The sequence below is a fragment of the Myotis yumanensis genome, unplaced genomic scaffold (assembly GCF_028538775.1).
Source record: "Myotis yumanensis isolate MYYU_CA2020_CCGP unplaced genomic scaffold, mMyoYum1.0.hap1 SCAF_18, whole genome shotgun sequence".
Taxonomy (NCBI): domain Eukaryota; kingdom Metazoa; phylum Chordata; class Mammalia; order Chiroptera; family Vespertilionidae; genus Myotis; species Myotis yumanensis.
Window position 1 is genome coordinate 36470316 of NW_027223769.1, and position 24045 is coordinate 36494360.

Below are 24045 nucleotides of genomic sequence, written 5' to 3' on the forward strand. Positions count from 1 at the left end.
GTGCGCTCTTGGAATTTACTGTGTGACAGAGCCAGTCAAATGGTGGAGGAAAAAACAAAAGGAAAGGCATTCGTGGGTGCAGGACAACACCACCCACGGGGCCGCCAGTGCAGGCCCGTGAGGCGGGGCCTCTGAGCTCGGCCTGGACGCACGTCAGAAGGACCTGCCTTCGCGGGGACAGGGAGCCAGCTCCGGTCTGACACAAACACACCCCAACTGCCCGCGTGGACGGGACACGGCCCTGCCGAGCCACTGAGCAAGGTGGCCCCAGCGAAGCCGGCTTCCCGGAGCACATATTCAGGTCGGAAGCCTCTCTCGGGGCTCAAGTCCTGAAAATGCTTCCCTTTCACTCGCCCGAGTTCCCCTTAATGTGTAACGTGAGCATGGCGTTGCTGGGTCGACGGCAGCCGGGGCGAGGCCCCCGTGAAAGGAAAGAGGACCCCACAGCCAGGCCTCGTCCGGTCGCCACAGCCCGGACCCGGCGAATGCTGACCCCTGGGCTCACCGTTTCCACGGGATGCATTTGGGCGAGGAAAGATTAATTACGTAGGAAAAACCAGCTAACATCTCTACAGCAAATATACGATCGCTGGGTAGCACGGGACGGCGAGGCGCGGCGGCATCATTAGCTCGGCGGTAATAAATGAGACGCTCGCCGTGATGTATAAGGCGGTAAAGAAAACACAGCTGTCTGCTTCTGGCGGGAAGCTCGGGGGGTGGGGGTGGCCCGCACCTGAGTCTGTGAGCCCTCGGTAAGCCCCCCAACAAAGCCGCCCCGCCCGCAGCCGCCGGCCCAGAGCCATTATCCACGAGCAATTAACTGTGTCAGGACACGGAGGTCCTAACACGAGGCCCGCCTGATTCTCCGCTAAGGGAGAGACAGTGAAACATCATTGTAATCTATGGCTGAAATCTAACGGAAAGGCTGTTCTGTGTGTGTGCTGTCCGTGCCAGCTGGAGGTGACGGCAGCGTGTGGGTTATCCGTACCTCCTCCGAGCAGCCCCGCGCGTGAAGGGCGAAGCAGCCCTTGGAGCCGAAGGCCCGGAAAGGCGGCCTTCCATGTGGGATGCAGATTTTAAAAATGGTTTTCCCTCTGATCCCCTGAGAGGTATCCCATAGTGGACGTTTCTCCCTGGGAAAGCCGCCGCGAAAATGGCCGCTACGGAGGAAGCTCAGAACTGCACCGGGCCCTGGCTGGTGTGGCTCAGTGGGTTGAGCATCATCTCGCGCACCAACAGGTCGCAGGTTCCATTCCTGGTCAGAGCACCTGTCCGGGCTGTGGGCTGCACCCCCAGTAGGGGGCGTGCAGGAGGCAGCTGATCAATGTTTCTCACTCAACATTTCTCTCTCCCTCTCTCTCAAATCAGTAAAAACATATTTTTAAAAAACAGCGCCACACGCGTAAAACGTTTCGAGGGTACTCATCGGATATTTAGGAACCCTTCGTTTTCCTCTCGCCTACTCTCTTGGTCATTTTGAGATTCTCCCCGCCCCCCCCCCCCCCCCGCCCCCCTACACACACACAAAGTATTTCCGTTTCTCGGCAACAAGGCTTCTTCGCGGCTGGAAGACAAAAGCGCCTCTCTGTCCATTACCATGACCTCCTACTGTGCGAGGCTGTTCTTTACCTCGTAATTAAAATCGCACCTGAACAGGACCATCTGTGAGCGCGGATTAAGTTTTTATAAAATGTGAACGTCCTTTCTTTTTCTTCCGTTTTTCTTTTCCTGCCAAATGCCTCTAAACCCCATACGTATTTTGTGTGACATGCCCTCCCCCAGATGCACGCTTAAATACTTCTCTCCCCGCCCCTCCCAAAACGAAAGGCGCGAGGATGAACATTTCGCTCGGCACTGCGACCTCTCATACATCCGTGGAGTCGACGACGGCGCTATCGGCTCCGGCAGTGAATGAGCTGTCAGTCTCCCGCTTTCTGCGTCTGGGATCCTGTCAGTTTACGGCAACCCAGAGACACAGTTTGCCACTTAATTTTCCTCTTCCCTTTTCAGATGCACTCGTTTTTGGAAGAGACATTATTTATACAAAAGGCTGCCAACGCACGGGGCTAGGATGGATTTGGAGACACAGCCTATTTCACGAGCCGGTCTGATCGAACCAAAATAAAGTCTCTTTGGGAGTTTTTTGCACAAACGGCAAATCCATAAAAAGCAGGGGATTATAAACATCGATACAGACGTTTCTTCCAGAGGCTTTCTGACCCGATGTGAACGTGACATTAGAAGTTCACTTTTCTTTAGAAACGTGGGCCGATGTTGGCGAAATGGCCCCTCTGGCGCGGCGGGAGCGGGTGATGTCAGCCGGGCTCCGCTCTGATCGCCCTTATGAAATATTTACGATGAAACTGAACCGCGCAGGCCCGGCAGCTGACGGCGGCGGCAGCCAAGGGTTAGGCTCACCTTTTTCTTTTTATGAAAGGAAAGGAATCGTCTCTGCATGATCCTCTTCTCCAGAGGATCAAACCCACGTGTGTGTAACAACTCGCCCGACCACACCTCCATGTGGCCGTCGGGCTGGGGCGGTGAGACGAAGAGGTTATCTGAGCACGGACACCTCTGTGCCCTGCAAGAGCAGCTGCCACTCTCCCCCCGCCCCCCCTCCCCCCCGCACCCAGGGGCTGGGAATAAGGCACAAACTCGAGGGCGGAGAGGAGGAATGGTGATGGAGATCAAGGACATCCTGGCCCTTTCCTTCTGAGCATCGAACCCTTCGTTGGATTCCAGATCGCCCAGGTTTTTGCACATCTTTCCATGGTGACGGGAGCCACCTGCGCACCTCATTCGCTTCGGAAAACCCTCCTGTGCGTTCTCTGTGAGAGGGAACATGAACGACTGGCAAGCGAGAGGCACACAAAAACACACAAATATTTCCTCCAAGCGAGAACCTACGTGGAGCCCAGCCAGTGTGGCTTGGTGGTTGAGTGTCGACCGATGAACCAGGAGGTCACAGTTCGATTCCCACTCAGGGTACCGGGTTGCAGGCTCCATCCCCAGTGCGGGGTGTGCAGGAGGCAGCCGATCCATGATTCTCTCTCATCACTGATGTTTCTATCTCTCTCTCCCTCTCCCTTCCTGTCTGAAATCAATAAAAAGAAATATTTTTTTAAAATAAAGATCCTACATCAAGCAGAACAGTTACGAGGTCACAAGGCGGTGACCAGATTGCATTCTGGCCCTTTGCCCAGGGTCAGTGCCTCTCTCCTTGACACGTGAGGAAGGCGAAGAAGACTTTTCACTTTAAGCAGACAGGGCTTCCATTCTATCTCAGACTCCCAGCCATCCCAGACGTGAGGTATTGATCAGCCTTAAAAACAGGCACACACGTTTGAGTTTTGGCTAACGTTTAAATCAGAGACCGATTCCGCAAGCACATCCACCCCCTGAATTTTCCATTGCGTCGCAGAGGGAGAGGCCCTGGTAACGCGAGCAGCCTCCTTTGCAAGCCTGGAAGATGCTGCCCACCCGAGACAGGTCTGAACCTCCCCGGTGGCCTGGCCCCACCTCTCTGCCTTCATCCGTCTCGGTTACCTGCCAGGCCCTGCGGACATTTCTGTGTTCGCAGCCTCTTGTCTGACTTCACTAGAAAACTCTCAAACGCCCCAGGATCGTGTGGCGATCGTGCAAGAACACTTCCTTGAGGAAGCCCGGGGCCTCCTTGGGCAAGACCTCCCCTCCCCTCCCGTGATGCCCTTCTGGCTGCGCAAGGCCAGGGCCCATTCTCTTCCTCACACAGCCAGGGGGTCACGGCCTTGGGTACCTTGGTACATAGGCTGGGACATGTGCGAACACACACCAACATGCTCCCCAACACACAGGGAGCCATCGCCAGCTCGGGGAGGGTCTCCCTGACTTGACAGCGCTCTCAACCAGTCCCCCGCCGCCCAAGCCGGCGCTGTTGGCGGATGCGTCGCTCGAACTTACACTTGGAAGCATGTGGCGCAGGCGACCCTTCTCCACGCACCATCTCCGGCTTCTGGGCCCGGCCCTTCGCCAGCGCTGCTGCAAGATGCTGTGCTGAGCACGGCTCCCGGCTTGGAGAGGCCCCCTCGGAGCTTTTAAAGCGAGCACAACGCGCGGAATTTCAGATGAAGGACGGCGGCCCGAAAGATCGTCTACAGTCACGATACAAACCAGCTAAATGAAAGACGTGTGTTCCGTCATTAAAAATAATAATGCTCGGGCCCCGGGGGCTGGCACGTAAAGCGGCTCCTCCGCAAGGAGGAAACAGGAAAAAAAAGGAGTGTGTTTATTATCCCAATAAGGTAACCCGCTAATTTACTTAGGAGGCAATTTCCCAGCGCGGTTTGCTCACAGCGAAATCTCACTTGATCAGATTATACAAAAAAGAACAACCCGGGGATAGAATGCTCCTTCAGCCAGGGCTGTGGGAAGACAGCTCGCAGGGTGGGGGTGGGGGTAGGGGTGGGGAGGGAGTGCCAGCTTGGGGCTGCCAGGAGGTGTTGTCAGGGACAGCGCTGTCCCGTCTCCTCTGGTGGCCTCCGGAACCAGGCCCGGAGTCAGTTATAGAGTCATCTCGCCCGCACTTTGCAGATGATGCCTCCCATCATGACAGCGCGGAGAGGAAAGGTCCCTGGGCCTGCCGCCCCACGACAAGTTCCTGTAAAGTAATGAATACAGACAGCTCGGGGACCGTCCACCTGCCCGCCGCCGCCTCCTGCCGCGGAGGGAAGCCACCAGGGATGGGCAGGAGGGACGCGGCTGACAGGGCCAGGACAGCCTTTCTCCTGGGTGACAGCCCGGGCCTACCCTCTTAAACTTGACCCGCCGTAATTCCTCCACCAAGCCATGGCGAGGCGGCTGACAGCAGCAGCTGCGGCTCCTAAGCGAGATGGATGGAATTTTCATAACTAGTTCCCCAAGTTACATTTTACCTTCAGGATAATTTATGAGCTGCTCGGGAGCCTGGGAGAGACAATATGCTTGCCATAAAATTAACTGTAACAGTCGTGTAGGTTATAATTAACGCTGGGAGGGTAGCACCAACTGGATGAAACACATGGCGTAATTGATGGTGAAACGCGAAAGGAAGCGGGCGAACAATGTCCTCACTGTGCGCACCCGCCTCGGACAGCCCGGGCCTTCCCGGGTTAACGGCAAGCGCCTTCCAGGGCCCGTATTCTGGTCGGGAAGAGGCCAGGGCCGGGCGGCCGGGCGGGCGGAGGAATTGTTGGCAAGGCCGCAGGGCACCTGGATGAAGGCGGAGGCTGGCGGCCGGAGAGCCCAGCCCAGCAGCTGGCTCGGGGCTCACGCTGAGCCCTCCGCACGCCGGCCTGGCAGACATGACTTCATTCTCTCAGAAAACGGCATCTCTTTGGGCTGAAGAGAGAGGTGGGTGGCGAGGAGACGATCGGAACTTGCAGAATGCTCTTGGAAGGTGGAGGGTGGTTACCTAGATTCCAACGACCCGTGGGCACATCTTAGATTAAATTGAACCTAAAATGGTATTCGACGACAGAGTACCCCAAGGCCCTGTCAATCACTTCTGTCCCGAAAATAAGCTCTCAACTGTTCCCTTCTGGGCACGGACACTACCCAGGCCCCATCGATCCCCAGACACTGCCTGTTCTAGACACCTGGGGTCCCTCCAGGAGCGACGGGAAGGGGACTGACCTACTTTTGTTTTTTGATTTGTTTGGTTTGTGGTTTTGTCCTGGGACAAGACACAGGAGATCTGATAAGTGAGACAACAGTGTCCCCTACAGGGCAACAGCGCTGTGCCCCCCGCCCCCCCCCCCCCCCCAGGACTTCCTCAACGGAAAGCCACATCTGCTCAACTTTTACCTACAGCCTGGAATGGGCATGTCAGAGTAAGTCCGTGCGGCTCTGGGACACCCCCAGAGAGAATGAAGCAGCCCCTCTTCACGCACGGCGGACCGGTTCCTGCTGTGAACAGAGAGCAGGCTGCCGGGGACCCGTCCCGGGCAGAGGAAGGCTCCCCATTCTCCTTCGAGGAGCCACTCCCATCGGCCCCCACTCCCCCGGCCCCACATCACTCCACTCAGAGGACCGATGGGTTCTTGGTGGCTCCACTTGAACATCCTCATTGGCACCCGGACCCTGCCACCTGCTGAAAGACTGTAACCAACAAGAAAGAAATGGCATCGCTACCAAGTAGCTTTCCTCTAAGGGGTTTCTAAGGGACACGTATACAGCCTGAGCTGGAAATTGCTTCCTCACAGAGAGACGCCCCCACAGCTAAACAGTGTGAAAGATGCTGAGGTGCCAGGAGACAGATTTGCACAGATGCCCCCTGCCCTCCTCACTGGGCGGATCCCGGAGCCAAGGGTGACTCATCTCTACAGCCTCCTGGAGGACGGGGGAAGGCCCAGGGAGGCCCAGAGTGGCCCTCGGTCAGGGGAGGACACACAGCTCGCTCACAGTCGCCGCAGCTACCCCCTGTGAAGCGCTGGCTTCGTTGTGTGATAAACCCCAGCACCGAGGAGACGGCATGGGGTCTCCAGTCCTCTCGTGAGAGATATTGGCGCACGGAGCGTGGCCTGCACGGAAGCCTTCCTTGAAGCGAAACCCTTTAGGGTGACACATTTTTTTTTTTTTTTGAACGATCGCTGGGAACCGGGTGCAGATTATCTGAAGGAGGCTTTAAAGTTGTCACCTCCCCAGGGTGGGGTTCCTCAGAATGCCAGGGTTCCGGGACTGTCCCACGAACAGGACCCACTAGAACCTGAACCGTAAGTTTCCTGACAAAGTGATCGTTTTAGGATGAGGATCAGAAAGGGAAATTCTATCGTCTTATCTCCACGGGATGACGGACTGTCTTTGGGTTTTACTGAGTGTTGTCACAATGCCGGGCGTGACAACTGCATACATCTTCTTAAAAAAGAGATGTTCAGGATTCTACCCAGGAGCACCACTCTCACCGGCCGTCCCTCTAGAACAGCGGTTCTCAACCTGTGGGTCACGACCCCTTTGGCGGTCGAACGACCCTTTCACAGGGGTCGCCTAAGACCATCCTGCATATCAGATATTTACATGACGATTCATCACAGTAGCAACATTACACTTATGAAGTAGCAACGAAAATAATGTTATGGTTAGAACTGTATTTGGAACAACATGAGGAACTGTATTTAAAGGGCCAGAAGGTGGAGAACCACTGCACTAGAACGTACGCGCCCCGAAAGAAGCAAGGGTCCCCTGTTTCCTCGCCGCTGGGTTGCCGGGACCTGGAACGCGGCTTAGCAAATAGCAACTACACAGTAAGTATCTGGTGAATAAAGACATGAATAGATCAATGTCTTCTCAAAAGGTTAAGAAGCACCGCCTCGTCGGAAAAAGCCAGCAACTGATCGCAGTCAGAAACCGGCCCAGGGCAGGGTGGCGCTGAGGCCTCTGTGCTGATTTCATAAACAAGATGCGCACGACTCAACTGGCCTTTGTCTGCCATAAATGATGACAGGAACAGTGGTAACAACATTCGCAACACCTGACTCCTTAAGATACAGGGGCTGAATCTTGGTTAGAAAGGACCCTATCTGGAGGCTCATCTAATCCTCGCTCTAAATGTACACAATGTTTCCATCCCTGCACATTTATGAGGAGTTTTTATGGAGTTATCGGATTTATGGAGACACGGAGGGCATGCTCCTGCTAAGGGCGGGGGAAAGCAGGGCCTGCAGGGATGAAAAGCGGTGGGACCAGGTGCATTAAAAGAGAAAGACATCACGGGAGGCTAGCAGGCCAGTGCCTCCCTGCTCGTCCCCGGAATCCCCGTCACTTGCTCCCCACGCCCATCCCGGCCCCGCCACCGAAGCCAGCAGGTGCGCTGACAGCTACTGAACTGGTCCCCAGCCCCCTCTGCCCGGGAAGCAGCCACTCTCGCTAGCGTGAGTGACAGCAGCAGATGTGGTCAGATGACTCCGTCACATGTCGTCTCAGGAGATAGAGACATCAGCCTCGTCACCCCACAGCCTGTGCTCGAGGCTAGTGGCTCACCGTTTTGTGATCCCGGTTTCCTAGAATGGGAATCCCACGCGGGCCCCAATGCCAAGCCACCGGGGCGGGGGCACATCACTGCACTGATGGCATCCAAGCCCCAGCAGGACATCAGCAGGTGACCAGCGAAGGGCAGCTGCCCGGAGCAGCGAAATATGGACTCGACACCACACTGAGCCGCAGTTCGAAGTTTTGCCCATCCTGGCCAGACACCCAACGCCCTGTTCAGAGGAATAACCCTAGGGCGGCCTTTCCCCCTCTTCCCAGAATTGCCAAAAAGTGGAAACAACCCAAATGCCATCCACTGAGGAATGAATGGATGGAGTTGTGGTACGTCCATACAAGGGAATATTATGTGGCAAATAATAAGGAATGAGCACATATACGCTACAGCACGGGTGGACCTTGGAGACACCAGGCTAAATGAAAGAAGCCAGATAGAGAAGGCCGCGTGCTGTGTGATTCCACTTATACGAAATGCTCAGAACAAGAAAATCTATAGAGACAGGAAGTAGCTTACTGGTTGCCAGGGGCTGTGGGAAGAAGGGTCATAGAGAGCGGCTGGTCACGGAAACGCTCTGGAATTGGATGAGAGTGACTTGTCTGTGTATAAGCAAGTCATTTAATTGCACCTTTTAAAGTGACTATGTTTATATTACGTGAAATTTTATATTATGTGAGTTATATCTTAAAAATAACCCTCGTGGCCTGGTTTTTGTCTTTTTTGTGTGTGAATCCGTACCTTACTTGGCATAAGTGTAATGGCCTTGTTTTTTTTTTTTGTTTTTTTTTTTGTTTTTTTTTTTTTTTAAATATATATTTTATTGACTTTTTACAGAGAGGAAGGGAGAGAGATAGAGAGTTAGAAACATCGATGAGAGAGAAACATCGATCAGCTGCCTCCTGCACACCCCCCACTGGGGATGTGCCCGCAACCAAGGTACATGCCCTTGACCGGAATCGAACCTGGGACCCTTGAGTCCGCAGGCTGACGCTCTATTCACCGAGCCAAACCGGCTAGGGCTTGTTTTAAAGTTAAAAAGCACCGTTAGTTCTAAAAGAGTTCCCCGCCTCTCCACCGAATCCATCCCCTCACCTTCTGCTCACCTGTCAGTTGCCACGGATATTCAAGGTCAAGTCAAAACCAAAGGTAAAGAAAGAGGCTGACTCGGGGAGATGCTAGACCTCCTTATTTCTATGTTACATACAATCCTTGCCTGGGCGAGGCCTGTGTTGTGTAGACCCTGTCATCCGAGATAAAGGTTTCCAGCGGCACAGCGAGGCCCGTCTTCAGAGGCATCTGCACTTCACTCCTTTCCCGAGTGGGTCAGGGCGACTGACCGCGCTCCCCGCTTCCCTTCCCGCTGCCTTCCAGGCCGCTTTCCAGGAACTTGCTACAATCTCACCCCCGGGTGCATCCTTACGTCGCTGCTGAGCCCATCCTCTCGCGCAGTATCTGGTATACAGTAACAGTCGGTAGACAAAGGCTACAAAAATCGCTTGCTAAATAGACAAATGTATCCCGTCAGTGGACACTGTGCTTTCTCCTTACTCTCACAGAGACAGCGCCAGGTCTGTCGCAGTCAAAAGAAAACAGCGTGCGAGACAGTCCTGGAGAGAGTCATGCGTCTGGACCGCAAGTTTGGGGAGCGTTTTCTTTGGCACGTGACGTACCTACCTTCTCTACCCTGAGCGAGCGGGCAGACATGAAGTACCCCATTCTCACCCTGACACGGTTCGAGGCAAAGGAAGCCCCCCTGTAATGATTGTCCCACGATAAGACACGCCCTCGACACTGTCGCCCATCGAGGCAGGACGCTAGGGATTTGCGTAAGATAAACAAAGGCTCTGGCGTTTGCCTGGGTTTCATTGGAGAAAAAACAACTGGGGCAGGGACACGGAACTGTACCTCTTCCTCCGTGCACTTTTCAAATGATCATCTCTCCCACTGTCACCATTAAATCTTCATCCATCGCAGCCCCTCGCATGGCTCATTGAGTCTATATGTACTGCTGTTATTTTCCAATGCTTCCCCTTGGAAGGGAGCGAGGGGGGTGGGGGGGGGGGGGGAGGCGATGTGGAGAGCCAGATGGGCCTCTTCACAGTTCATTTATCAAACCTAATACGCCCGGCTCCACCCTCCTCTCGCTGGCGATTGCGGTTAAACTTCCATATAATTTGGTAATCATTTTCATTATCGGAGAGTGACCCTGAAGCAGCCTATCCCGGGACGCCGGAGCCTTGCAGCTGCTCCTTTCCTGCCTTTCCCTACAGTAGGCCCGCAGGATCGCGCCGTTTATTAGCTGCAGGCTGACCTCGGGGCTGCGGAGGTCAAGACGGGGTCAGGGCGGAGGGCTTGCCCAGTTCTTTAAAAGCTATAACAAGCTGTCCGTCAGGCGGAGGGGAGTGCGTACACAAAGCCAGATCTGCGGAAACTCCTCGCCCCGCATTCACACGGCCTCCCCGCGGCGCCGCGGGGAGCGAGCCCACAGCCCTAATCAGCCTATTTGGAGGGGCTGTTTACGGGGTCGCCGAGCTCGGGCAAAGGAAACCCACAGCCCTCGGACGGGCCTCTGCCACCGCGGGGCCGGGGGACACTGTGACAAACTCCCAAAGCCACGTTACAGGGAACATGTGCTTTCGGTTTAGGGGCCTCAGAGGGTCGTTCCTAACCATGGCGTGGCTCCTGGCCAGAGAGAGTCACACTTTTTTTTTTTCTATTTGTTTTTTTGTTTTGTTTCGTTTTGTTTTTTTTATGGAATGTATTGGGGGGACATTGGTTAATAAAGTCGTAAAGGTTTCAGGTGTACGATTCTCTAACACATCATCTGTCTATTGTACTGTGTGTCCACCACCCCGAGTTACATCTCCGTCCATCACGGTGTCTCCCCCATACCCTCTCCCACCTCCCCACAACCCTTTCCTTCTGGTAATCGCCACACTGTTGTCAGAAATATTTTAAAACCGAGTTGCAGGTTGCCCTGAGCATGCTCCCCGCTATGGTTATCACAGATGAGCCTCCGAAGAGGGGAGATGGGGAACCAGAGCAGTCGACGCAGCCTGAAGCTCCGCCAGCCGCGGGCCTCGGCCGACCTGAACCTCCCGAAGCCGTGCTGTTCCTAACGCGCTCTCTAACGGGCGATGGTCGGTAATCACAGTCGTCTGTAGTTAACTTTCAGAGGAAAAAAAATTCCTGTTATCTAACCTAACGGGTCCCCCGGTAGCTTTGATGCAAGTAAAATACAGCAGCCTACTGCTGAGCCCTCAGCGAACGCGGATTATTCTCTGTCACAGCACGTTTCTCCTCGTGTAATTTCCAAAGTGCACACACCACGGGCCGGCCCTGGAACCAGGGGGCGTGCTCAGCATGGTGGCGGGTGTTCTATAACTTTCACGGCCACGTGCCCACGCCTGATGGCGACGTGGGGCCGAGTGGACCCCAGACGACCGGTGCGGCTTTGATGAGGGAAGGAGAGGTGGTGGGAACGGCCTGTTTACAGGGATCGTGTGGATGAGTCTTGGAGCCAGGTCACCGGGATGGAAACATCAAATGGGGGTGAGGGCGGACGGGGTGGGGAAGGGACCAGGGGCACCAATACTCTGAGGTTCCCTTTCGGGTGTTTGGCCTTAAGGCGGCCTGCAGAGCGTTGGGGGCTGAACGCTCACAGAGGACGTGAGGAATTCGGTGCCAGATGTCGGAATAACTGCATGGACTTCAACCCTGGCTCCAGCTCCTGATTAAACCAGGTGCCCGGAGCAGACTCTTCTTACACGGGCCATCTCGGCCACGCTGCCTGGGGACCTGGCGCATCGGGAAATCACGGTTAACAAACCGGAAGCACCCACCAGAAATCCTTCCCTCTGCTCCCAACACTGGTCTCTGAGCTGCGCTGTCTGGGGGTGGGGGTGGGGGAGGGGGTGATGGTCCAAGGGTTACAGGAGAATTTTTCCTTCTTTCTCCCTTTCCTACTTCATCAGAATCACCACAGGAAAATATACCAAAGACGCAACTCAGAGAGAGAAACCTCTCAGAGGTCCCCATGCCGAGATGCTGTTACTTAACGGAATAGGCATACCTGACTGACTGACTATACGTACTTAAGTTGCAACACAGAGAAAACTTAAAAATTAGTCCCCGAAACTTAACTTGGAAATCACTGAGTGACTGTAGATGAAACTGTCCCTCTCCGACCACACGACAGGAAAGGATGGAAGGGGAGAGGGTCCTGGAGAATTTTAAAATTATCGTCTCAACGCCAAATCCGAATTTAGAGATGACAGACGCATGTGCAAGGGCAGCTTTCCGATACGCAACCAGAACGGATAGCTCCTACTCCGCTGTCTCCTTGCTTGGAGAGGGCTCATCTTAGCCGTGTTCGGACAAATCTATTTTTATGATCATTGCTACGAGGAAAGCCATCAATTACTACAAACACTGTCGCGTGAACTCATTTGCAGAAGATGGCGGCTATCAATAAAAACGGTCCTGACTCCCAGGCACATGGAATGTTTAAGCATCAGGGCAGACTCAGGGGCCACGGACAGCGCCATCGTCCCGATTCCTGTCCCTCCTGCTCAGGGACAGACGATACAACTGTTTTTACCAGCCACAGACCTGAAGGCTAACCCCAACCTGTGGGGGCAGTCGGCCCAGCCTCCCACCCATCCATCAACTGTTTGTCAAGTCAGAGCAGGAGACCCTGAGAGGTAGCGCGCAAGCATCGATTCTGTAAAAACGGATGATTTGCACAAACCTTTTTCCAGGGGCAGCTTTCTAACCACAGGTCAGGCCGCGCGCAGAGAAAGTAGGTGGGAACCGGGGGAATTCCGACTGGTCAGTTCTAAGACTGACACACAGACAGCGTTCAGGCAACCCAGACACCTGCCCCACCTGAGTCGCCAGGCTGGTCTCTCAGACCCTTGATGAGAAGGGTGCTTCGGCCTCAGGTACTTCCTTATCTTGCATTTGCTCAAGGTGCAAACATTTCCTCGAAATGTCACACCCGGGGGTAAGCCACTTACGCATCCAGACGACCCAGGGATCGTCACAATGAGCGCAGGTCCCACGTGCAGGAGAGCTGACTGTGGCTGAGAGCGCTCACCTAACCGGCTTCTGTTTCAAGACTCCCCCCATGAGAGGGACGAACCCAGGCAAACACAGCCCCCGTGTTCCGGAAACAGCAGAACCCACGTCCTCACGGGACTAACCTGGCGTGCCACTCCCTCCGCAGGGTCTGGCGCGTGGTGAGCGAGGCGAGGATGGCGGTCACCATGGCATTCCTCTGTCCCACGGGGACCCCCTCTCTTCGCACTTCATGAAGCACCCCATTTGTCTAGAAGAAATGATCCAAAAAAAAAAGGGGGGGGAAAGAAAGAGTGAAAAATTAATAATACAAAAAAAAAAAAAAAAAAAGCCCATAAGCAAATAAGGACAGTAAATCAATGGCTGTTTTATTACAGTTCCCCTGCTAACAAATCAATACAGTAAATGATGGCCAGGAATGGCCGGCGTGGAGTTTGTGTTTAATCAATGTACGCGGCACCGCGGTAGACTCCGAGCCCCGCTGCCCCGAGTCATATCCGCGTCCTGTGGGCGCCCCTCTAATGTTCTCACGCCCCGATGACTTTCTTCCCTGGGACTTGCCTACCAGGAGCTATTATTAGACATGATTTCCACGTACACTGTGCCGTGCGTTGTTGTTTTGACTTTAAGTAAAAAGCGGGTCTCCGACTTTCTCTGTGTTTCCTGCCCCCGCGCGAGGCCTGCTGCACGGCCTCTCTTACTGGAATCACGCATTTCTACTTCCAGCCAAGCCGGCAATTCTGTTGTTGTTTATCAATTTGCTTAGTTCCTACCACCCCTGGTCCTCCAAGTATTCCTGGTTTGAAGTTCCTGAGTCCAGATCCTTTTCTTTAGGTACATATTAATGATCTCAGAGAGGAAGAGAGGGAGAGAGAGAGAAACATCAGTGATGAGAATCATTGATCGGCTGCCTCCTGCACACCCCCTACTGGGGAGGGAGCCCACAAGCCGGGCATGTGCCCTGACAGGGAATCAAACCCTGACCTCCTGGTTCATAGGTCGATGCTCAACCCCTGAGCAATGCCAGTTGGGTTTCTTCTCTTTGGATAATTCGAGTTATCCAATATCCTTTCATCAAAGTCCCACTTTGTTCAAATTCACCAGACTCTGTTTCTGTTGCCTACAATCTAAAACCCTACAGATGCAGCCCAGCCGGTGTGGGTCAGTGGTTCAACATCAACCCATGAACCCGGGAGGTCACGGTTCGATTCCCAGTCAGGGCACCTGCCCGGGTTGTGGGTTTGATCCCCAGTAGGGGGGCGTGCAGGAGGCAGCCGATCCATGATTCTCTCTCATCATCGATGTTTCTCTCTCTCCCTCTACCTTCCTCTCTCTGAAATCAATAAAAACATATGTTTAAAAAACAAAATACCTCCAAGGAACGGTGAAATGCAATTTGCCAACCTCAACCCAAGAGCATTTCAATTTTTTTTTTTTTTTAAGTGTGCGCATTAGTGGTGGAACTGCAAAAATATTTCCATTCTGGTCAATGGTTTGGCAGTTCCTTATAAAAGTTACACAGACACTTAATACAGGACCCAGGAATCCCATTTCTAGGGATTTATCTAAAGAGATTAAAGCCTTATGCTCACACAAAAACATGTGCACCAATGTTTACTGCATCTTTATTCGTAATTGCCAAACACTGGAAACAACCAACATGTCCTTCGAAGGGTGAACGGATAAACACACTATGGTACATCCATACGAGGGAATCCCTACTGCCTGGCCATCCACAGGGACAAGGCACTGACATACGCAGCCACTGGGATGACCAGCGAAGGCATCATGCTGAGCAGAAGGGGTAGGTCTCAGACGCTTAGGGCCTGAGTGGTCCCACTTATTTGACATTCTGGGAAAGGCAAATTCTAGGGAGGGAGAGAAAAGCAGTGGAGGCCAGGGATTAGGTCGGATGAGTGTTATTACACGGGGCAGCGTGGGGGGGGGTTTTGGAAACATGGGACTCTGCTGTGTCCTGATTGCAGTGGTGGTTACATGATCTCATACATACGTTAAAACTCATGAACTGTATATCCCCAAACAGTCTATTGGACTCTATGAAAATATCATAACGTTTACTTTTTAAATGCATTTTCATCAAATGTTTAGGACGAGAGGGGATGTAGAGGACACGTATACATACAACTACATCGAATGAATTAAGTAGTTAGCAAAAAATACGAGGAAATATAGGACGCCCCCCCCCCCCCCGCAAAATGTACCCACATACTTTGAATAATTATAAAGTCAGTGTTTATTAAAATAAATTTCATTTTCAAAACTGAGCTATCAGCTGGTAAAGTACATATTCATTTGGAGCGGGAGGGCCTGTATAGCTGGATGACAAAACACAATCTGTTACAACTTATTTTTGTAATATTGGAAAAGGAGGGGTGAACGTACATTGAGCATTGAGACCCTCCAATACAGTATTTCCTGAAATTCAGAGCGAAAAGAAGTCCTTGCCCGGATGGAAGCTTCAGGGTGTCCAAGAGCCTTCCTCCTAGTAAGATCCGCGGTGCAGTTCTCCTCCTTCTAGAAGCGTTGGCTCCTCGGGGCTGAGTTTGCACAGGAAACGGTAAGCGGCCCATTTTCCCATCAGGAGCAACACAGAGCTGTCTTCCAACAAGTACCAGTTTTCAAACAGGCTCCGATTACCAAAAGCACATTCTTCCTCTTCTCCCCTCAAAACACGGGGCAAGTGAACCGCAGGCCCGGGACGCGGGCTCTGGGGGTGGAATTTCATCTCGTTGCCATTCGTTTCCCGCAGAAACCTATGGGAACGCTGGCGAATCAGGAGGAGACTAAGACGGTTCCGCAGACGGCTGTCCGCTCGAACCCCAGCCGTCAGCTCCTCGCTGTGGGCCTCGTCCACACAGCGACGTGGAGATGACAACCGAACCTCCCCCAGGTTCCTGTGGGGACACGTGCCCAGATGATTAGCTTTGTTTCATCTTAAACTCACTCGTCGACCTAGTGCTAGGTTGTGCTATTTTTTTTTTTTTTATCCTCACTCGAGGATATTTTTCTATTGATTTTTAAGGAGGATAGAAGGGAGAGGGAAAGACAGAAATATCGATGTGAGAGAAACACATCGATTGGTTGCCTCCTATACGAGCCCAAACCAGGACCGGGGAGGAGCTTGCAACTGAGGTACATGCCCTGGACCGGAATTGAACCCGGAACCCTTCGGTCCGCAGGCTGACGCTCTATCCACCGAGCCAAACCGGCCAGGGTGGCTGTGCTATTTTAAAAAAAGGATGCCCGAGAGTGTCGATGATTTGAAATGAAAAACTTCAAAAGGAAACCCATCTCTTAGCCTTTGCGACAGCAGGGGGGGACCTGGAGAGCATTATGCTGGGCAAAATAAGCCAGTCAGAGAAAGACAAGCATCACACGATCGCACTCATAGGCAGAATCTAATGAACCAAATAAACTGATGGACAAAATAGATCCAGAGACATAGAAGCATGGAACAGACTGTGGAGTCTCAGAGGGAAGGCGGGGGAGGGTGGGTGGGTGGGTGGAGAGAGATCAACCAAAGGACTTGCATGCATAGATGCCTCACCCATGGACACAGACAATAGGGTGGGAAGGGCCAAGGGAGGGGGGTGGGGGCGGGCTAGAGGAGGTCACTGGGGGGAAGAGGGGGACATATGTAATGCTTTCAACAATAAAGATTTAATTTTAAAAGAAAAAAGGAAATCAGGCCGCCACCAAACACACACAGCCAGGAGGAGCCCCCCAGGGGCCAGCAGCAGGCCCTTCTGCAAAGCCTGGCGCTGGTCAACCCGTGTCTGCTGAGGGTGGGTTTCCTGTTTAGAGTCACTCCCAATTTTACCTGACGTTTCTCTATTGGAAACGCCTCTCCCTCTCGGGCCATCACCCCTCTTGTCCTGTCCTTGGTCTGCTGGGGGTCACTCCCTCTCGGACCCTCCACTGTTAGGTTAGCCCAGAGCTCCCTCTTGCTTCTCCTCTCCTCTCTTGTGCTGCTCTCTGTGGGTAAGCCCCCTCCAATGGCTTTAGAGGAACGACAGCATGGACTCCTTACCAATCCTTCTCTGTGTCTTTCATTCTGTGGGTTCCTTTCTAGGGGGCGGGGGGAGGGAGGGTGTCACACTTTCAAATAGACCTTTAACTCCAAAACTCAGCTCTCTCCATCCTTCTGACACAGCAGAGGACTCTGTCTAAGGAGACGCGGGAAAACAGGAGGCATCCCATAAATGCGGCTGGTCCTCCCTCCGCTTAGTTCATTAACACAAAAGAGCCCAAACGAAAACTCCACCGTCGCCACTGGTTTCCCAATTTAAAGAGGCACATACACACCAGGATGCCAGACTGCGCCCCCTGCCCGCCCCCCCCCCCCGACCCCCCAGAAAAGCAAGGCTGTCTTTATGGGCGGAATGCTGACCCTCACACTCTTTACACGTATCTGCCTGGTTAGGGCTGCGTTTCCCTCCTCGCACACAAATCACAGAGATATGCGCCCGCTGATAATGAGGGCGAAAGGTTCAACTTGTGAAGGAACTTGGCTTAAGATGTTATCGGCTGGGAAAGCTATTTCCTCCCGTCAACATTGCCATGGGCTGTCAGACACCAGGCAGGGCTCCACTCTTCAAAAGTCCAGAACTTTTTTTCCCCTTTCTCCCCGCCTCCCTTGCCTTTTTTTCTTAAAAAAAAAAAGAAGAAAGGGACAGAACCCACTGAGAGAGCCCCTGTCCCATCAAAGAAAGGTCGGTCCGGGTCCTCCCTCAGTGACTGACTGTCAGTTTCAGGCGGCTCCTCTGTGGGGCCCGGGACACAGCGCTGAGTGACGCCCTCACGCTGTCTGAACCCGTCGGGCCCCCGAGGGGAGGGTCTCCCGCATGCCTGGGTCCTCAGCCCCGAAGAACAAATAAACATCCCTGGCCGCCTTCTTGCCTCCTTTATCTCCCTCCCCGGAGCGGGAGGCTTTTGGGGGTGCTGATGTTTACACAATGTTAAAACTTTCTTTCCCGTTTCCTGGATCTGAGAAAACACATCTTGGATGACCTGGGCTCCGAGATAACAGGAGTCACCGCTGGGGGCCCGGCCTCCTCCGGGCCACTTAAGGCTGCTGCCTGCCTGCCCTCCCCTCCCCGCCCTGCAGCTCCCCTGGACCCCGGAAGCGGGAGATAAGCTGGACCCTCTGGAAAGGGAGGTACAAAACCAGAAGTCCATTCCCACCCAAAACCAGGCAGGTGTGGGGCGATTTGCTCCAAGTAAATGAACGTCTCGGCGGCGTGTACCAGACGAAGCCTCACAAACACGTCTCAGGGAGACACAGCTCAGCATGTCTCCATCGCACACTGGAGCGGAGGGAGCCGAGGACAGTGGGGAATGTCTGTGGGGAAGGGATTCAGGGAAAAAACTCGCCTGATCAGTCTCCTCGTCGGCCAAGGGGTCTATGCAACAGCGCCTGAAGCGTGTGGGGATGATGACAGGCCATAACCCACGATGCTCGGCCCACACAAAGTCTCCATAAACGCCGTTGTCACTGTTGTCAGCAGTATTATGGGTAAAAGCTTGGGGTGGGGGGATCATGGAAAACATGGGCCCTGGTTTTTAAATGCTGAAGGGCAACCGCTATGACATGGAACCGCTACTTTTCCCCCCAAGCACTTCCACAGCGCCTCCCACTCTCTCCCCCAGCACAGGAATCACCGCGCCTCCTGGGTTTCACCAAAGCTGCCGAGCCCAGCAGCCTGCCTGGGACTGAGTGAGCTCCCGGGCAGCCGGGCGGGCGGCTGCTGGAATGCCCGGGCGGGAGGGAAGCATGGCCTGCTGCAGACTCTTAGCCTGGATGCTGGGGCAGGGAGTGGGAGCAGCCCCTGAGCTGCTGCTGCTCAAAACAGCCCATGTGCTTGTCAAGAAAAAGAAAGGGAGGAAGGAAGGAGGGAGGGAAGGAGAAAGAGAGAAAGAAAGTATAAAAGAAAAAAAGGAAAGGAGAAGAAAGGAATGAAAGAAAGGAGAGAAAAAAAAAGGAGAAAAAAGAAAGGAAAGGAAGAAAAATGAAAGCGGGGGAGAAAAAGGTGAGGAGGGAAGAAGTGTTGTTTATAGAAGCCAGCTGCTGGGCCCCGGCGCCGGCGCCCCTCGCCCGCTCTTTTACGCGTGCAACCCCGCTGCCCCCTGGCACAGGTACAACTAAACGTTGACTTCAGTGCCTCAGAAAGCACTCGACTGATTTTGTCCGTGATTAATTGCCAAAGACACGGCTGGCCATATGGAGCAGAGAAAGCATCAAGTAATTCATACTTCGGCCCGGGATCGCCCGGCCCCCGTTGTTCCCATGAACAGGAAGGGGCTGGGGTAGCGCGGCCCTGGTGTCTTGCCCCTGACAGCCCATTAAGAAATCTCCAAGCACCTAGTCCCCGCGCTGCTGTGGGCTTTTCAAGAGCAGCCTAATAAAACAGAAGCCCGGCTTTCCGACGAGTCTTAAATCTTTCACATCCAGTACATTAACGACCGCGGCTCAAACAACGGGCTTCTTATGATAGGAAATGGGATTTGATTTCTAGGCTCGCCCGACTTACTGAGAGCCTTCTTTTCTGACCTTTATGGAGTTTGCAAAATCATTGTTCTTCTTGTGTCCCCCGCCCCCCCCCCCTTTTTTTCCAAGTAGCCGAGTAGATTCGCTTGCTTCAACCGCCTCTTCTTCGCCACTAGTTCGCGCGGTCCATGTGCTAACGCTGACTCACAGAGAGGTGGAAGGAACTGCAGGGTGCTTCTTGCCAAGAGAGCCCCGGCATCATTCTACCTTCGGAAGCATCAGCTTTGTTTAAAAACAAGGGCGGAGCCGGCCAGTGTGGCTCAGTGGTTGAGTGTCGACCAAAGGGTCACGGTTCGCTTCCGGTCAGGGCACATGCCTGGGTTGCGGGCTCGATCCCCAGTGGGGGGGGGGGGGGCGTGCAGAAGGCAGCAGATCCATGATTCTCTCTCATCATGGATGTTTCCATCTCGCTCTCCCTCTCCCTCTCCCTTCCTCCCTGAAATCAATAAAAATATATTTTAAATAAAAATAAAAACAAGGGGAAGGAAAACAAAACCTTGTACACACACTCGTGTACGACCATCACCTCCCTCCCCCATCCGTCTGTGAAATGAATTCGTTCCACGTGGGAAAGAAGAGCCACTGATTTTTCCAGTGGTCCTACTGTGGGCTGTGGGTGACACTCCACTCTGGGCCGGCAGGGCGGGGCCGCGAGGGGGCGTGTCTAGCCCAATTTGCAGTCTATTCGCGTCAGCCATTAGGACGATCTTTGCCGACTCGTTTTCAGCCTGAGGGGAACAGGTATCCACTTCCACCACGCTTTTCCTTTCAAGGATCTTCAGGTGACAGCACTGAAAACTGTACGTGCACCAGCATCAGTATGTGCCTTTGTCGGTGCTGACACGCGTTGGCGGAGATGCCTCTGCTGGCGCCTCTCGTTAGAAAATATTTATACAATGTTTTATGTCTGAGCGTTTTCAGGTGTTGAAATTATCCTCGGCCCAGCAGACAGCGTACACGGGAAATTCCACTTGACTGCCTATTCATTAGCGGGGCTGTAATTGCCTCAATTGCTGAAACGAGCTCAAGGCCCATTTAGCGCGCTAAGCCAACGGGAAACTCCCTGCCTCCCTCCTTCCTCCGAATGCTCGCGCGGGTGCTTTCCAGGATGAGCCAGGCAACTAATTAACAGTATCATCCAACGGAGCACCCAGCGCGAGTCTTAGGAGAAAAAAGAAACAAAAGCATTGAAGTTGACTCGATAATGGGCCACAGAGACACAACGCAAGACTTCTCCAGAGACAGCGAGTGTTTTCTCTGACCATTATCGTGTGAACACTGACCTTGCTTTATTCTGGTCCGCCCTATGAGGAAGGACGATCGTGGAATTCCCATTTTGCAGATGGGAAAACTGAGACTGGGAATGTGAAATAGCCAAGAGCCTTGTGCATCCGTGGCAGAACCTCTGGGGTGAGAATTCTGTGTATTTCTAGCTGGCTGTTCACAGCACTGGAAGCTCTAGTGGACTGTACGGAAAAGTATCATAAAGAATACATGTCTACCCCACACATACACATAGCTACAAAGGAACATATATCAAAGTATCTTCCTAAAGTCTCGTGCATGGAAATAAACCTACTACAGCTGCAAAATCTTCAATAAAGAAGATAAGGTTTATCAACAGAGGCGCACAGAGCAATACTACCCCGGTGTAGAACTAAGTACAGACCTGCGTATAGATTGCACATCATGAATAAGAGGAGAATGACAGCGGCTTCCCTCCAGTTCCTTCTGCAGGGCCTTGATGTATCTCTGTTCATCAAAAACGATTCACCCTACAAATAAGAGCAAGAACTCTCCCAACCCCACCGCAACGTGCACAGGCCCCGGCTCCCAGCCGCCACTTCTAAAGGCCTCAGGACGCTGACCTATCCGCTGGCCTGTTCATTGAAGGTGAAGAATGGCGAGCTACACCGAGCACTGAATAACCGAGCCAGGGAGGACGTGGGTCCTCACAGGGGCTTAGGTCCTTCCGATCCGGGGGCACGGGAAAAGTCACTCAGTATCTCCGTCAGGGTGGCCCCACCCCCGCCCCCACGCCGGTCCCACAGAGGCTGGCGTGGTCTGCCGTGCACACTGGATTAGATGAAGTGTAAAACATTGGGGGCGAGGGGGAGGCCTTTGAAAGGGAACAGGGGAAAAGAAATGACACTGGCAAGAGGATCCGGCTGACAGCTCCGTCCCTTACGAGTGTGTTTGGAGACGCCGTGGATGCAGGGGGCGGGCCTTTCTCTGCAGCCCTACAGTGTGTCTTGAACCCGACTGCTGCCCGCATCACTGAACATATGTTTTCTACGCAGGAACCGGAGCAGAAAGGGCTCTTTGTTATCATTCACTCCTTTATAGATATCTGCTCTCCACCTCTCCCCTCACCCCACCCTCCACCCCCTCGCCTACCCACCCCCTCTTTCAGGAACATACAAACCAAAGCCCTCATGGAAATTTAACTGCTGGGGGGCGGGGTGAGGAGGGAAGCAGAATGACCCCCCCCAGACCCTTCTGTGCCCCCTCGCCGAGACCACGGGTCCCCCCACGGTGGCAAGTACAGCAGGAGGGACGCTGAGTGAGTGCTTACTATGTGCCGGGCATTGCAACAAGCATTTGTATCAACTTTATCTCACTTCACGCAGCCATTACCATATATGAGGCACCTCTGTTTCAAAGAGGAGGAAACTGAGGCACAGAGAGAGGAAATAACGCCCCTAAGCCACGCGAGGAGCTGGGAATGCTTGCGGGACGCTCAGCAGACAGGAGTGTGTGGAGCAGGAGGGGAACGGCTATGTAAACCTGAAGATCCAGGGAAATTATACGGACGCACCATTCTGCATGTTAAAGAATGTCACCGTGTCTTCGCTGGGGGATAGAGGGTTCAGAACTCAAATTTAAGCCCCGCCGATGGGGCAGCTTTCGCCAGTCCTGGCGGCCGTGAAGGGAAAACGGTGGCTGGTGAGTCAGGAGGTCGCTCCTGTCCCTGTGCATTCCAGCAGGAAGGAAGGAAGAACAGCTGTGGGTCTGACTGCCTCAGGGGCTGAGCTGGCCCAGACCAGGCACTCACCCCCTCTGCACCTCCGTCTCCCTACCTGCAATGCGAAGCTACTTCCAGCACTTACTTCAGAGGGTTGACAGGATTCAATTCCTACACGCAGGTCCTTAGAAGGAACAGTGCCTGACGCATGATAAACAGCCAGTAAGTGTGAGGTACTTTCGAGTACTAGTCACTTAGAGCCACAGTAAAGCACTAAGATTGATCATCATTTTACACTCCCCAGGCCCTTGCTTGGTGTTGACCACCTACCCCAGAGAAGCCAGTATCTCTCATCTGGATGGCTCTGGATGGTGATGGTGATGGTGATGGTGATGGTGATGGTGGTGGTGGTGGTGGTGGTGGTAATGGTGATGATGGTGATAGTGAGGATGGTGATAGTGAGGATGATGATGATGATGGTGATAATGATATGCTTACTACATGCCAGGTGCTGTCACATGCATTATATCACTGATTCCTAAAAATAAGTCTATGAGATAAATTTATATTTTGCAGATTAAAAAAAATTGAGATACAGGAAGGTTAAGCAACTTGCCAAATTTTACACCATTAGTAAATAGAACCAAATATAACCCAGACACCAAAAGCTAACATAACTGTAAAATGATTTATACTTTGAAAAGTGTTTTCATGAGCATTATCTCACTTAATCCCCATAAAAACTATATGAGTTAGATAAAGCAGGAATTATTAAACACATTATTACAGATAAGGAATCTGAGGCTCAGCTAAACTAAATAGCTCATTCAATATCAAAATTAGTTCAGGAGTCGAGTTAGGAATGGAAATCTGGGGTCTAACTCCAGGCCTAGCACATGTAAGCTGAACACACCAAATAGAATGTACTGAAGGCAAATTCTCATGTAATCATCCATGTGAGTCTCTGCTATGTCGTAGACATCCAGGTAAAAAAATACATATATACAATATACACACAGGGTGAAGGGTGGCCAAGGGGGTTACATCAAATAACTGTCAGATTCCATAAAGCTCTTATATTGATTTTTATTTATAAAAATCATTTCTAAAAGTTACTCTACTAGAAGGTCCTGTTCGTTGCCCATCACAGCCTCAACTTTGTCATTTAAGACTGACCTGCTCACTCTGACCATTTTCATTTCAAGGCAATGAAAACTGAAATGGAGACCCGGTGGAATGACCACATAACTAATAAGTTTCACCACATACATCTGCCCACCCTTAAAAAACATTCTTATTTTTCTTAAGATTCTTGAGCTCAGAGCGATGTCTCACTACAATGAAGTGGCTCATGCTACTGACAACGTGCCTCGTAAAGCTCCAAACGAAGGCGCGATCGGGTAGGGAAGGATCACTCAGCGGGGACCACATGGGCAG

At 52.8% G+C, this 24045-nt stretch overlaps 1 protein-coding gene across 3 annotated transcripts in view; it reads right to left on the reverse strand.

Moving 5' to 3' along the window:
- FTO (FTO alpha-ketoglutarate dependent dioxygenase) overlaps nt 1-24045 on the reverse strand; it is a 242100-nt gene that overhangs the window by 107342 nt on the left and 110713 nt on the right. For all 3 annotated transcript variants that reach the window (XM_070398592.1, XM_070398591.1, XM_070398593.1), the window contains one exon: nt 13201-13325. In XM_070398592.1, the coding sequence (XP_070254693.1) occupies nt 13201-13325 (125 nt within the window). The remainder of the gene's footprint in view (nt 1-13200; nt 13326-24045) is intronic.